The sequence below is a fragment of the Tinamus guttatus genome, unplaced genomic scaffold (assembly GCF_059628265.1).
Source record: "Tinamus guttatus ecotype Peru unplaced genomic scaffold, ASM5962826v1 Tinamus_guttatus_pri_ptg000007l, whole genome shotgun sequence".
Lineage (NCBI taxonomy): Eukaryota > Metazoa > Chordata > Aves > Tinamiformes > Tinamidae > Tinamus > Tinamus guttatus.
In genome coordinates, this window is record NW_028288541.1 from 1,170,313 (window position 1) to 1,185,061 (window position 14,749).

The window sequence follows — 14,749 nt, forward strand, 5'->3', positions numbered from 1 at the left end:
GCACCCCAAGTGTCCAATCAAAATAAGCACACTCTTCTCAGTTATTAAATGCCCAATCTATTTTTGTTTTTTGGGGAAAAAAATAGATATTATTGCAAGAATCCCTACAGAGAATCATTTGGAAAGACAACTAGACTGTCAAGGAGGTAATATGCAGCTACTGGCATGCAAGTGAAAATCAGGACTGATATGTGATAAATAAATTATTTGCCCTACCGTTTGAACTGGCTCTGCTAATAGTTTTCACTTGCTTTTACTTTCATGTTCTCAGTGTAGCTGCTGGTTCAATTAATCCTAATATAAATGGGTTTCCAGGATGTTAAAATCTATTTTTATGATCTATTTTTAAATCTACTAGGCAACTCCTATTAATTTCAGTGAATAAATTCCCCTTTCCAAAAGGCTCAGAAAGTTGGACCCATGATGTGATGTGAACCCTTGGCAGCAGTTAAGATGGAGCCTAAGTTTTAAGCATGCCAGCAGCTCGGCCGACGTCGCCCCCACCGTGGCCGAGTGCTTCGCTGTGCTCTTCGTTGGAGGAGGCCAGAATTACAAATGCACGACTGTCGCTTTCATGGAGCTGCTGCACAACCATGGCCAGCTGACAATAAAACAAGCCTGACAATTATGGGAATGGCTTTTGTGCCCAGGATCCACTGGCCAAGTTTCTCAGTAAGAAGCAGCATGAGGTGAAACTGCAGAAGGTGGGCAGCGCCTGGTGCTCAGCACGCTGGATGATCACAGCCTTCCTTTAGTGACAGTCCCTAAGGCTTGTCCAATTCATACAGAAGCTTCCGTGACCCGTCTAAGATGACCATCCAAGGACATCCCATTGAGGTGCCTGGACACTGTTTTGATTAAGTTCTTATTAACTCGATGCTGACAATCCAGGATTGCTATTCCCATTCCTGCTCTGCAACACAGCGTAGATTCAAAGCCCTTTGCCAAGCCAGAGTCTCTGTACCTGATTCGTTCTTCTCAATGATATCCACCACCTGGCCCACGCACAAGCTGATCTCGGAGCTCTCCTGCTTCTGGTAGTCCGCCACCACGACATACTGCTCCAGCACCAAGGGATCGACCGATGCAGAATCAGCTCCTGCACAGGGGGAACAAGAACCGACCCGCGCGCCAGGGTCACCACCAGCTCACGAGAGCGTTGGTCACTGCTTCCTAGCACCTGCTGACTTGCAAGCAGCTCCAGGACACCCTGGGGACCCAGCGTGAGATATGTGAGCCACAGACTTGGGCAGAGTGAGGAGGAGAGAGACCAACCAAGCAGCCAGGTGAGATCAGTGCAGCCAGGTGAGATCTCCAACTTGCTGCCCACCTTCTGCTCACAGAGATGTCCAAGCATTCCCACCACCACCAAAGATGCAAAGTGCAGCCTGGTCCCCGCTGCCGGCAGCTTGGGGCAGACTCACATGGATAGACACCAGACAAAGAGCTGCCCCACTGCACTGCTTAAGCCTCTGCTCAATACACATGATCTGCAGCAGACTTCACCAGTCATGGCTGGAGTTTGGACACCACAGGTGGATGGGCATGTGCAGGTCAAAGCAGCAGCCTCCATCAAAACTGCTCTTAAATATTTCAGCCACCTTCTCACATCTTGTTGATGCACCTTGTTCTCCCAGATATTTGGCCCACTAACTGCTCAGCTCTTTCTGCTGCTTCTCTCACAGAGGTTCCCAATTTTACATCAGAAAAGTAACCAGCTGAGGGAAAAAAAAAAAAAACAGAGAGGGGACAAGGAGCAAACAGACAGGATACATTGGCAGCAAAACAATCACTAAGGCAAAAAAAATAAGTAAACCATTCAGGTCTGAGAGCTCCTGAACAAGGGAGATGCCAGCACTAGGGCTCTCCTGGTGCAGTGCTCAGCGAGGCTCGAGGTGGCACTACAGGCTAAGGCAAGGGGACCTGCCACTCGTGGATGCAGTATCCATCCTCTGCCAGTGACAGGACAAGACAGGGTGAAGAACAGCAGGGTGATGCTAATTTATTTTTCCAAGCACAATTTATTTAGAAGAGTGCTCTGGGTACAGATCTATCCCATTTGCTTGGCATTCCTTACAATGGCAGTTCTAGAACAGAGACCTTAGGTCAAATACATCTCCATCTAAGTTTGTCCCTATACACTGACCACAGCTACCCTCAGAAGTCTGCACTTATATGCAGGAAGATTGCAGCATCACAGTGCTTTGCAGGCCCATGTGAGCACATGCCACATGTGCTCAGGATTGAGCAGCTCTCAGTCCAAACTCTTCAGCCCCACTGAGCAGCCTTATGCTAAAATAGCCACAAGGCATCTGGACAGCTCAGAGCACAAGCAGCGCTTGCCCCACCTGCCTACAAAAGCTTCTGGAGGGCAAAAAGATGTCAAAATTTCCTGAACGTTACTCCTGATTCACTCCAAGCCTTGGCTTTAACCTCTGACCCAACACTTTGCCTGGCAGCTTCAAAACTTGCGAGACGACGATGCTATTACATTACCCAGTTCTCTCAGGAGTAGTAAGAATTAATTAAAATTTGCCAAGTACTTTGGAAATAGGGTAGCATTAATTGTTACAGCACAAGTGATACAACAGAATCACAGGCCGGATCATCAGGAAACACTTCCTACACACAAGTGCTGCTACGCTGCAAGAGGACACAACGCAATGGCTGCCTCACCACACGAGTGGTCTTAACCTGCCAAAAGATCTTTTCTATGGGGGAAACCTATTGCAGGGAACAATCCTGCCATGACCACAACGAGGGGTTAGTAGAGATGGACAAGATCTATCAGGTCTTCAGCAATGCTAGGATGCTCTGCTCTCTGGCAGTTATGTTCCTATGTCCAAGGTCATTTCAAACTGGTTCTAAGAAGGAAAGACCACAACAAAGGTTTAAATGAATGATGTATTTTTCAGGACAGTCTTATTTAAAGAAACAGGAGGTGAACTGTCTATATAAAGAGTTCTCTGCATAGCTGCAGGTGATTTGGTCAAATGCAGAGGTTCTGTTACCAGTAATGAAAGCTTTCTCCACCAAAACGCAAAGGTGGGATGCCAGGCAGAATTAAAATAGCCCTTTAATGTGAATGGCGGATGCTAGCAATTTGGGCACTATCTGTTATACTAGTTCAATTAAAGGTTTGTGTTTTAAAATGATCAGACCATCTACCGAGCCACTGAGAGAAGAATACCAGTGACAGGAAGAGAGAAGTACATTTCTTTCTCTAGCTATAGTTCCTCCTAGCTATAATTATGCCCATTGGTCTGAGGCTATTTGTAGTTTTAGCATGCAATTCTGGACCTTCCAACACACCTTTTAAACCAGCAAGAGCAGTAGTAAAACGAACTTGGAGGAAGAAGTAGGAGTTAATTTCAGGAGTGACTTCACCTGGTGTAATCATCCTCAACCACAAAAATAAAATGCCGAGTTAACAATAAAGCAGTCTATTCATGGACAGAGTCAGTCTCTTAAAAATAACAGTGGCATAAACTCTACCATCTAAGATGAGCGCACCCGAAGTGCTGTGGCTGGCGAGGAGCAGATGTGTCAGGGACAGTATGTGGCCCACAAGAGAGAGCCGTTTTGCACAGCGGCTGTAGCCAGCAACACGAGGACTGTGGATCCTGAACATCACCCCACACATTTGTGAGACTGATACTAACATGTGGCCTAAAGAAGGGTTGCTCATTGAGTCAAGTCACCACTGACGTCCTTGGATGGACTTGCAGGGCTGACCCTGTCACTGCAGCAAAGAGCAAGGTGAGGTGCAGGTGCCCCCAGCTTTGCTGCCTGGCTGAGCACTGTCCCCAGCCTCTCATGTGACGTTGGCAGAGGTGCTGGGCTGAACTCTTTCCAAGCCCTCTCCTCTTCAGGGATTTTGTCAGAGCTGGGAAAGAAAAACCAAATGGAAATACCACTCATCCATGGAGTTTATAAAAAGTTCTCCTACAGCTGTCCTAGGATACGAGTGCTGTGCTTGGCCTTGCTTGTCTCTTTCTAGGCTGCCTACTGGTTTTGCGGGTCTCAGTGCACATTATATAACACAGCAAAATGGATAAGGCCACTCAAGGATTCATCTAAAATAAGTTTGGCGAGGGGGTGTTGGAGCCCCTCCACCAGCCTGCTTGAGCAGTTCAACCCAAATATAAACTGTAGGATAATTTTGGGTTCTCATGCACTATGGCAGTGCTGCAGTGAACACTCTGAACCTCCATCTGTCAATTAGTGCTTTCTGTTGAACTGCAAAAGGGAGAGCAAATGGAAAAACTCAAGCCAGTCTGGAGGCTTGATATGATGATTACTTTTGGAGGTACCTAAATCAGTGGCCAGGTTAGACTTCAGAGTCCCGAAGTCCTATAATCCACTCTCCCAGCAAGCTGCAGGTTGTACAGAGCCAAGCACAGGAGGGCTTGGACCCAGGCCGCAGGCTCAGGGACTTTGCAGGATTACAAATATCAGTAGGAAGCAGATTTTATCTCCAGTGTTCCCTGACTCATACTGGCCATGTCCCTGCTTTGGGCCCTCCTCACTACAACAAACGTCACTTGAATCCTCCTGGTCAGCAAGGAGGGCTCAGGACAGGCAACACTTTAACCCACTTAGCACTTAACATCCCCATGTTTGCTCACAGTCCATTTCTAAACTGTGCTTGCTCCTGCCAAAAGCTCAGGAACGTTTGTTCTTTCCAGTGCTATTCTAAAGAACAGCTCACCCCCTTTTCTGGCAAGGCTGGGAGAAAACAGCAATTGGGAAACAAATCTAGCTATTATTGCTCGCTAGCTAGCTCCCCTCCTCGGGGAGATCATACATTAAAAGAGCCTCCTTTGTGTCTTGCTGCATATTTCCTACCTCAGAGCAGGCCTGGCTTGAGAAACCAACGGATAATCAGGGACTTCTTCAAGGTAGAAAAAGATTCAAAATGATGGGCACAGAACCAAAGTTTGTTTCTGCTGCCAGAGAATGCAAGACAGTGAGAGGAGTCTCTGAACACACCTGGCACAAAGCATCAGCCGTTTGTAATGTTACTGCACACAAGTATCTTTCCCTGATGGCTACTACACATAAGCTAGGAGCCAAAAAAGGGAATTATGGTGCCACAGGCAAAACACTGTATCCTGCCCTGCCAGAGCCAGGCTCTGTCTTGGAAGTTGCCCAAGAAACTCTCCGTGTTCCCTCCCTCCTAATGATGCTAAGCAAACAGCTTCCCAAAGAGCATTTTCTCCTTCATCTCAGCAATTTAACTGCGTCACTTATAAACCTGCTGTCCTAATAGAATTAGGCGACAAAAGGCAGCATAAACCCGCTTGGCTAAGGGGAATATGGGAGGCAGGAGGACAGAGTGATGCTGCATGCACAAAAGGCACAAAAATTCCTCTCTCTCTAACGGACAGGGTTCTTAAGGTGAATTCTTCACTTGAAGAATTCATTTATGCAGCAAAACTTTCTCCCTCTTCTCAACCCTAGAAAGCTCTCCTTTGCTCTCGCCTAATGCAAGTGGACTGGATTCAAAGAGATCTAAAGATATTCTGCTCTCATAAGGAAATATAGCACCTTATTCACCAAATGTTCGTACTGAGCCATCACACAAGAGAAGCTTTCAAGACAATGGAGATCATAACTTTTTTTTTTAACCTCAGTTTTATCGAAAGAGAGAAGAAAGAAAGAAAAAAAAAATCGCAGCCTGCTTTTGTTGCTTCATACACTTCTCTCTACTTCCAAGCATGTTTGCACTGAAACAAGCAGCTCAACTTGAAGCAAAACCTTTAAAAAACTCACATGAGAAAGCTGTTTCAAGCCCCACCATTTCAGCACAAGAAAGCTAATACAAAACCCATTGTCCAAGCCTGCATATGGCTCCTGAGAGCTATAAAACTGTAACTACAAGATCTTGTTTTGACAGACACTTCTTGCAGCAGACAAACCTTGGGCAGAAAGTGCTGTCGAAGGGTTTTAACCATACTGCTAGTTAGACTCAGGTTAAGTCTGACCAGACTTAAGCATCCCTGCTAGCCAATCAGGAGATCACCCAGTTGTTACATGCCCATGAAAACGGAGCAAAACCAGGAGCCACTGCTCCACTAGAAAATATGTGAGCTTCTCATGCTCATCCCAGAACTAATCTCACTTCAGAGGCTGGAACACCATAAGTTCCTGAAGGAGATATGTTCTTCCAATCAAATAGAGAAGGAAGAAAAGTAGCATTAAATCTCCAAGTCTCCTCTGTACCTTTTTTCTGTATGAGATGACTCCACTCATCCACAAGTACTTTTCTTATGCAGTTTTCCCTCCTTCCCAAAGGCCCTCACTGTATTTTATACTTTCTGCAAATTCAGTACCTGAAGGACACCTTGCCTAATCCATAGATTGAAGGTTCTTTTCCTCTCTCATGTTTTTGGGAACCTCAGATTTGGGAACCTTTAAACTCACCAGCTAAGGGATCTTGCAGAGATATGTGGCCTTGTTTTCAGTAGTGCAGATAGTGTATCCCAGACGTGCCACCCAAAATGTACAGCCATGCTATGATCATAAAGCAGAAAGTATCACACAATCGGGACACTCTCGGCTTCATGCTATTCATCACACAAGTCAGACCTTCCTCCAGTCTTCAGGGTAACATGAAATTTTGCAGCCTCCAATTTCTGGCTAAAGACCAAGTCCTGCCCTTTGCCTGGGACCTGTAAAATACTCCCCAAGTTCAGAGCTGAGCTGAACTAACAGGGAGCAAGGAGCTGGCTCACAACCCTCAGCCAAGCAGCAGTCCCAAAGCCCACCATACCTTCTCTCAGCTCAGCACTACTTCCCTGCATCCACCAGCAACCAAGGAAAGCTACAGGAGATGTGACAGCTTCTTGCAAGGGATTTCGCCCGCCCAGAAAGAGCAGGTGTCACCCAGGTGAAAAGCAAAGCAAGAGCAAGGCCCAGGTAGCGCGCTGCCGTTACTACCTCTCTGAAGGAAAGAAGCCGTTCTCTGGATAAACCCTGATGAAGGAACAAAACGATGGGAGAGAAAGCATGAGGAGGGGATGGAGACAAACACAGAGGAGCCAGCAACGCCAGAACAATTAGATTAACAAATGAACAGCTTGGCGAGCTGCATGCTGCCTTCCCTCCCCTCCTGGGACGCCCTGCTCCTGCAGGGCCACAAGAACCAGCAAAAAGCCCCAGCTTCTTCTCTCTTCAGCAATATCCCCTCCCCACGAGCAGGGGAGAAACGCTGGCTTTGCAAATTCGGGCTGAGACACCCAAGAGGCTGCAATGAAACCCGGAAAGGCAGTGAGAGGAAGGTGCCCTCCTGCTTGTTCTTGTTCCCTCCCTTGGGCCCTGTTTGGAAGGAGACATTACTAAGAGGGAGTAAATCCCTAGAAACGCAGTGTGAGCCCCACAGGACACCATATCCTGATGCTGCAGGGCCTATGGCTCTCGCCCCAACGGGGAGCACAGCAGCGACGTGCAGCTGGGTCCTCCCGGGCCAGGTTCCTGCACCCGCTCCAGCAGCGGCCACCGAGGCCATGAGCAAAAGAGAGGAGCTGATAAATCAACAGAAGCAAAAAAAAAAGAGCCCTTACCAGACTTCTTCTTTCCAATGGGTTCTCTGAAAAAGAAAAGGAAAAAAAAAAGATCAGCAGAGGGAAGAGGGGAACTTGGGTTGCACATGAATGGCCAAGGCAACGTGGTGCAGTGGTCAGCAAGGCTCCCAGGAAAGCACATCCAGCTTCCATTGTGACGCTTCCACATGTGACCTTCCTCACGCAAGTTAATTTTCCCATGGGTGACATGAGGTTATCACCAGCCCTACCAATAGCCCATCTCCCTGGCTTCCATTTAGCAATTTAAGGCTTTGTCTTTCATAGGCTGAGGCTCCATTCTTGGTCTGGCAACTGCGGCTTGGTCCGACATCCACAACACACTGGGCCAGTTGGAAAAGACAGGCAGAGAGGGGTGATCTGACACAAGACTCAGTAGTGAGGGAAGCTCCAAACCCCAAAACTGTCATCACAGATCAAAACCACCTCAGAAATGTCTGACACTTTGAAGACTAATGAAGAGCTTCTCTGCTTCCCGTGACCCCTCAGGGACAGTTCTGGGATGGGAGAGAAGTGGAGGAAGGGGCAAGCATTTATACCCCAAAACAGAAAAACCAAATGGAGAGTGTTGTAGAGAGGACGAGCACCAGGGTTGTGCAGCAGAAAAGATGACCTTCAGGACAGAGGAAGCAGGAGACATTGGCAGTTATGAGGTGCAAATGAGGCAACTTCAGCATAAGTCCGTCTTGCTAAGGACAGGATGAGCATGATGGCTGCTGAGATGGGTTAGTCACCACAGGTTCCGTTTCCCTTCTCTGGTGGCCTCAAACCCAGGGCACAAGCACAGCCTTTTCTAAGTAAAATGAAATCTGGGACATTTCCAGATTAAAAAAGCAAACAAAAAACCCAGGAAAAAACATGGGCCAAGAAAACCCTTAAAAAAATTCAAGAATGCTGCCTATAAGCCAAGACACCCAACCAGCCTGAATCTGAAACAAATGCACCAACATTGTACCAGCTGCCCATGTTTCTGAAAAGGTTCTCTCAACACATTTACAGAAGTAGCCTCAGCAGCCTTGAAAGGCTACCACAGTTGGATCCCTCTTCGCTCATTGAGGAACTGCTGTTTTCCTTACTCCCCAAACTTACATGTGTGATAGAACCAGACCATCCAGCCAAGGCGAGATACTCTTGTATCAGGATACACATGTCAATCTTTGTCACCCGAAGCAAGAGTATGTAGCACAGAGTAGGTAGTAGAGCTTCCAAGGAGGACCATATTTCAGCTGGTGATACAGGGACCTTCCTCAAGGCAGGAGCTGCCTGATCTCTGCTAGGAAAAGTGGCTGCATTAGTCCAAGAGCTGCTGCGCACAGACGGAGCCCTCCTTTTCCAATGAGCTCCACTTGCAAGATAATTCTCACCCCCTTCCATTTTTTTTCAGGCCAAGCAACAAAATCCCTCCATGCTTAGCAAGAAAACAAGCCAAAACTGGGTTCCACTTTGTTCTCTTTCAAGCTTATCTGCTTCCTTAGAACATAATTGCTGCAGACATTTCATTCCTCAGAGCAATGGGGTCATGCAGGGCCTCTGCTGCCTTTGGGGACACCAGTTCATCCCAGCAACACGTTCCCGGTCTGCTGGGTGCTGGCAGAGCTGATGCTGCAGCTCCAGCACTCCCTGTACAGCCGAGGCATGGAAGGATCAGCAGGACCATGCAAAGAGGGAGCCATGGACAGGGAAAACCCACCAAACTAACAAATATGGCAGGACTGCCTGGTGCTGTGGCCTGAAGCCACAATGAGGGACTCTATCTGCCCATCTCCTGGCCTTCCATATCCCGGTTGCCTGCCCAGCAGGCAGCGTTTACCTCAACACTCCACCTCGGGCTGCAGAGACAAGCTGGAGAAGGAGCTGCTCCCGCTTCCACATACGGTGCCCCTAGTAAGAGACAACCTTACCTGGCTGTTCACACAACCTGCATGGCAAGCTCACTGCCTAGTCCCACTAATATCCCACAGAACTTCTTTAGCCCTCTGAAGAGTTAACTGCTTTTACTAGCAGTGCCTTATGCTCCCTGTCCCCCTTTCCCTTCATAAACCTCTAGACCTTGATTACAGAGCTGTAAATATAATTAAAAGAAATGTAAAGACCAGAAGCAAATGGGAGATTGCACCTAGATATTGAAGACTTACTCATTAAGGGCAGACCAGGGAATTGTGCAGAGACCACCTGAGTGTGATGTCCTCAGTGCAGAGGACAGAGGAATCCACGGGACAGGGTGTCCCAAAGATGTCTCCCAAAAAGGTAAAATTGCAGAGCTAAATCAGGGTTTATCAATAAGCCCTGATAAACTTGGTCCTGCTCCAGCTGGCCCTCTGTCCATCCACACTGCTTCGCCCTGCATCCACCTGCAGCAGCCTGCTGCCAAGGAGCAGTAATTGCTGATGGCGCAAGTACAAAGGGAAGAAAAGTCAGTCCAGATAATCACGACGGAGAAAAGCAGGTGGGCAATGCAAGCCCTCCCTGACGGGAGGATTCTGATGGAAAGAACTGTAATTTTTCCCCTTGCCAGCTGCGAAATGTATTAATGTAACTCATCCCCCTGTTTCCTTCTACCGGCTGTGCTGTCTGGGTGAGGGGGCAAGGAAGGAGCTGCAATTTCACTTTGCTGCTGGGATGTTCTTGGCAGGAATACAGAGCACTGCAGGTCTGGACACCAGCAGCTCCAGCCCACCACCTCAGAGGGGACGAGAGCCCAGACAAGACAGGAAACAGCAATAAACTCCCGGCAGTGTCTCCTGCCTCCTCAGTTCCCCATGGACCAGGGAAAGGCTCTGCATGCAGAACCTCCTGAAACCAGGCGCTGTAGTCAAAGGAAAAGGAAAGGCCCATCTGCTTTCTGCTGGGAAACTAATTTCTCTCCCATCCGCACGGTGACCAGACTGCACTGATGAACCAAGGTTCATCCACCACAGGGCACCACTACGCATGGTATTAGTTGGGTGTCATGGGTTCAGTTTCCTTCAGGCCTCTAGTAATCCAGATGAAAATAACTCCTAGGTAGAGAACTTTTTGGATGTTTTTTCCCTAAAAGAAGAACATTAAAAACAAGTTGGGTTTCTCAAACATCTTATTCTGTGTATCACACAGTACCTCCCCAGATCCAGTAACGGGAAGGAGCACAAGGCTGCAGCACTAGCGCCTAAGGTGACAAGCCCAAAACAAGCAGGAGGAGGCTGTTCTTAACAATATATGGGCAAACTGCAGGATGAGCACATTAAGAAATATTAAAATATTATAAAACCAAAGAAAATCCAAGGACTTTGAGCATGTCTAGAGAAGCGCTGTCACAGGCTTGCCTCAGTTTAAAGTCTCCCAGATATCCACGTTGGTTACGGCCACTACACCAGGATCCAGGGAGGTGGCAAAGCCCACCTTCTAGCAGGACTTGTAGGAGAAAGCTGCCCTGCCAGGAAGCAGGTGCCTGGCTGACACACAGCATAAAAGTCTGAGACGTCACACACCAAAAATGCTGCCCCGTGGCCCCTCCACAGGGAGGTCACAGAGCAGGAGAGATACTGCAGTGCATGAGTACGAGCAGCACAGTGTTAGCTGCTGCAAAGCCACAGGACTAGCAGTTAGCATGCAAAACACAACAGACAGTCACTATTCCAAGAAAACCTTTCCTTCAAGAAAAAAAAAAAGAAGCTCCTTGTAAAAAATAAATAACTAATCCTTCTTTAATGCAGTAATGCCATCAAAACAGCTAGCAGGAGGTAGCTGATTTCATAGGTATTCATCAGGCTTGCAGATGGCAAGACAGAGATCTGGGTTACAACACAGCTCTTGCTTAGGAGAGCTGCTGGGTTAAACCCAGTGTTTCACAGCACACTGAGTAGAGCACCTGTGTGCCTTGTGTGCTTGCCCCTGTATCTAACACCGGAGAGCTGTTCAAGCTCAACCCTTTGGGCTCAAAAGGCTACCCTGTTTAGATAGAAAATCAAATATCCTATCGACTCCAAGAGTCCTCGCTTGAGCTTTACACAGTTTTACTTGAGCTTTGTATCTTTGCACAGTGGTATCAGATATTTATCTCTGCGGTTGTCTAGGAAAGATAGTTCTCAACTGAGAGCCAGGGAGGCCAGTATTTTGGAGCTGAGATCTAGTCTAAGCTGCTGGTGACTCTGCACGTAGGCTCCAGCAGAACTGCAAAACAAACAATTCATTATACAAGCTATAATTTGTCTGAATACCAGAGATGCAGCTCAAAAACCACAAGCCAACAAGAGTCCTTATCCAAACCAGCACTATCAATGCAAGGATCTCTACTTTATCAGCAAAGCTACCGGAATGGTTTCCTCCATGGGGCAGTCACTCCATCCTGTAGCAGGGACCTGAGCTGGACCATTTCCAGAAAATCCCCTGCCACCAAGGCTGGGATTTTGTGCCGATATTATCTCCCAAACATAGAGAAGGGCAAGGAAAGCTTTTGCACTGGCTGTGACTTTGCACTACAAATTCACTGGAATAAGGTAAAGGAAGAGATTTGTTCCCTGTTGCAATGGTCGAAACACACATCTGTCTAGCAATCTTTTCTGCTGCTTTGGATGAAACTCAAACCCTAGCTTTATCTGCCAGTACCACAGCCCCAGGTAGAACCTTTCAGTCCCACCACATGGAAGACAAGCACACGCAATCAGATCACATCAGGCCTGATTCTCATTTTGGCCCAGTTCTCCAGCGGATCCTCCCTCCAACAGCAGCTTCCTTATGGATTAACAAGGTTGCTCCCTCTACACATGGTCCCCCAGCCCAGCAACCCAAACACTCAGAACAGCAGAGCTGGGTGAAACACTCCAAAATCCTCTCTTTTGCCAAGGACTGTTTGGGAGAAGCACCAGGAACACAAGCTGAGGATGTGAGCTCAGAGGGTGCCCACATTTACACAAAGGGAAGGAAGAAAATCATTTTTAAAAGCTGTCCCAGCCTCCGGGTGCTCGTAGTAGCCCTACTGCAAGTGGAATTTGCCAAGGATGTGTTTGCCCAGAGTGGGGAGCCAGCAAGTCAGGCATGTGGGCGAAGGGGAAGATGCAACTTTCTCAAATAAACTGGAACAAGGAATGGAAGAAAGGTCGCTCCTCATGCCAGGTGTATGAAAAGTGGAGTGAAACAGCTTTTGTTGGGATTGGAAACTAATCTGTCCATCTTCTGTTACTTGGTGGCAAAGGCATCCTTTCAATGGCCAAGGAGCACAAGGCACCCATCAGCCCTGCTCTCCCTTTTCAAAAGACCTGCTGAAGACAGACACATAAGGAAAAAGTTACCTTGCACAAGGAAAAGAGGAATTTGCATCTTCTAAAGAGGACAGTATCTCCTGAATCTAGGAGCTTGCAAACTGTGAAACCACAGGGCCCTGAGAGGGAGAAAGGAGAGATGTACAAGGACATCTTTTTAAGAGTGACACCAGATATTAAATTTGCTCTGTGCCTTCACTGGAAAAACAAGCAAGCAAAAGCAAACAAACAAAAAACAGGCATGCATAAAATATTAAAACCACAGCATTAAGCATCTTCTTTATAAAGGGATGCTTAGCTACTAAAAAGAAAACAGCCCCTTAAAGAAAGATGTCTCTCCCACAACTAGGTGTACCTACAGTGTACAAGACAGGCAGCTGTGTGGGCTCTGGGAAGTCTCTGGACAACTAGTCCTTCTCCCTTGTTCCCTGCTTGTCTAGCCCAAAAAAATATTCAATAACCCTCCAGCTTCACTACAGAATTAACCTGGGCTCTTGCACGCTGGAGAGACGAAGTTCAGCTGGCCAAGAGAGTTTGTGGCTGAATGCTTTGACTCAGCAATGGCTTCGTGCCCGAGAGTCCAAACCTCCCCAGCCCTACTGCAGCAGCTAAAAACTGCTTTTAAATTGAAAACGGGATTGGAGCGGGTAGGGGGAGAAGCAGTACACGTAGCAACTTCCCACCTCAACGGCCGAGCATCCTGCTGCTGGTCTGATCTGCTGAGATGCAGGAATTTGATCACTTCTCTCCTTTGCACTCTATTGTTCTCACAGGGATCTAATCCAACACTGGGGAGACACATCCCACGTTCACAGATTGCAAAGTTTCAGGAGGATTTCTCTTTTCATAACCATTTCTCTTCTATCTCCAAGTGCTCTGAGGAATCACCTTTTCCCAAATTTAACTAATCCCTTGGGAATATGACCCCGCTCCTGCACAACACCGGGCAGTCCTCTGAGGTGAAATGAGTTTAGTTATCTCAGCCTTGAACTTCTCAGATAGCAATCCACCTCGCAAAAGCCACCAGCCAGCAGAAACACCATAACCTCAGTCCACACTCCGTTCCCAAGTGGTCCCTCCAGAAGGAAAGCTGGTGAGCGTGTGGAGGGGATGGAGCAGGGCCCCAGTCGCATCCCTGGGCGGCTGGACTCCTGTCTCCGCTCCGCTGCCGGCTTTGATCTGCTGCCCAACTGGAAGCAACGGCACAAGAAGGATGCACAAAGGCTGCTTTTCACTCTTTCCCTCTCCCATCAGACCCTTTCAATCTCCCTTTGCGTGTGCCAGGAGGAGAGCAGGGGGTTGCAGAACAGGCCAGAGATTGAAGCAAGCTCTGAATATGCAGCTTAGAGGGCTGGAAAGCAGCTGTGACTTGTTTTTGTTGGTGTTGTTGACACCGGCAGATGGGCACCAAAGAAAACTGAGTTGTGGGAGAGAACAAGGAAAGCCCAGAATTGGGGCAAGGGAAGCAGCGAGCAGAGGAGCACAGGGAGCCGCGTGGGCTGTCCAGCCTCCTCCTTCCATTCTCCAGTGCTGCCAAAATCCAAGAGCTAAATTCACCCTTTGCAGTTAAACCCCGAGCTGCATGGAGCGCAGTTAACCACAGCTCCTGACTCCGGTTTCGGGTCCCTGTGCGATGCCAGTTGAGTGGATTCTCCACCCACGCCACCAGGAAAAGAAAACAGACGGGACGTACAGCACAGCCCTTCAGCACGGAGCAGTTGCTGCTATCCCAGGAGCTGCTAGGAACCAGGACAGGCCGGAGCTGTGGCTCTCATCCCACTGTGGGACATGGGGACAGGGGGAGCAGGAAGCCTGTCAGCCCTGGGAACAACTGCTTGGCTTGGCAACAAGCATGCTGCTGACTGGTCTTTTTTTCCCTTCCTTCATTGCCACCCAGCATAAAAAGCTGCCTTTTTTTCTTTCCTTTTT

The 14,749-nt window shown here is 48.0% G+C and overlaps 1 protein-coding gene across 1 annotated transcript in view; it reads right to left on the minus strand.

Annotated features, from left to right (window-relative positions):
• The window catches only part of SH3PXD2B (SH3 and PX domains 2B), a 74,032-nt gene that overhangs the window by 8,890 nt on the left and 50,393 nt on the right, over positions 1-14,749 (minus strand). The window contains 3 exon segments of the mRNA XM_088521385.1: positions 965-1,099; positions 6,943-6,978; positions 7,566-7,591. Coding sequence (XP_088377511.1) covers positions 965-1,099; positions 6,943-6,978; positions 7,566-7,591 — 197 coding nt within the window.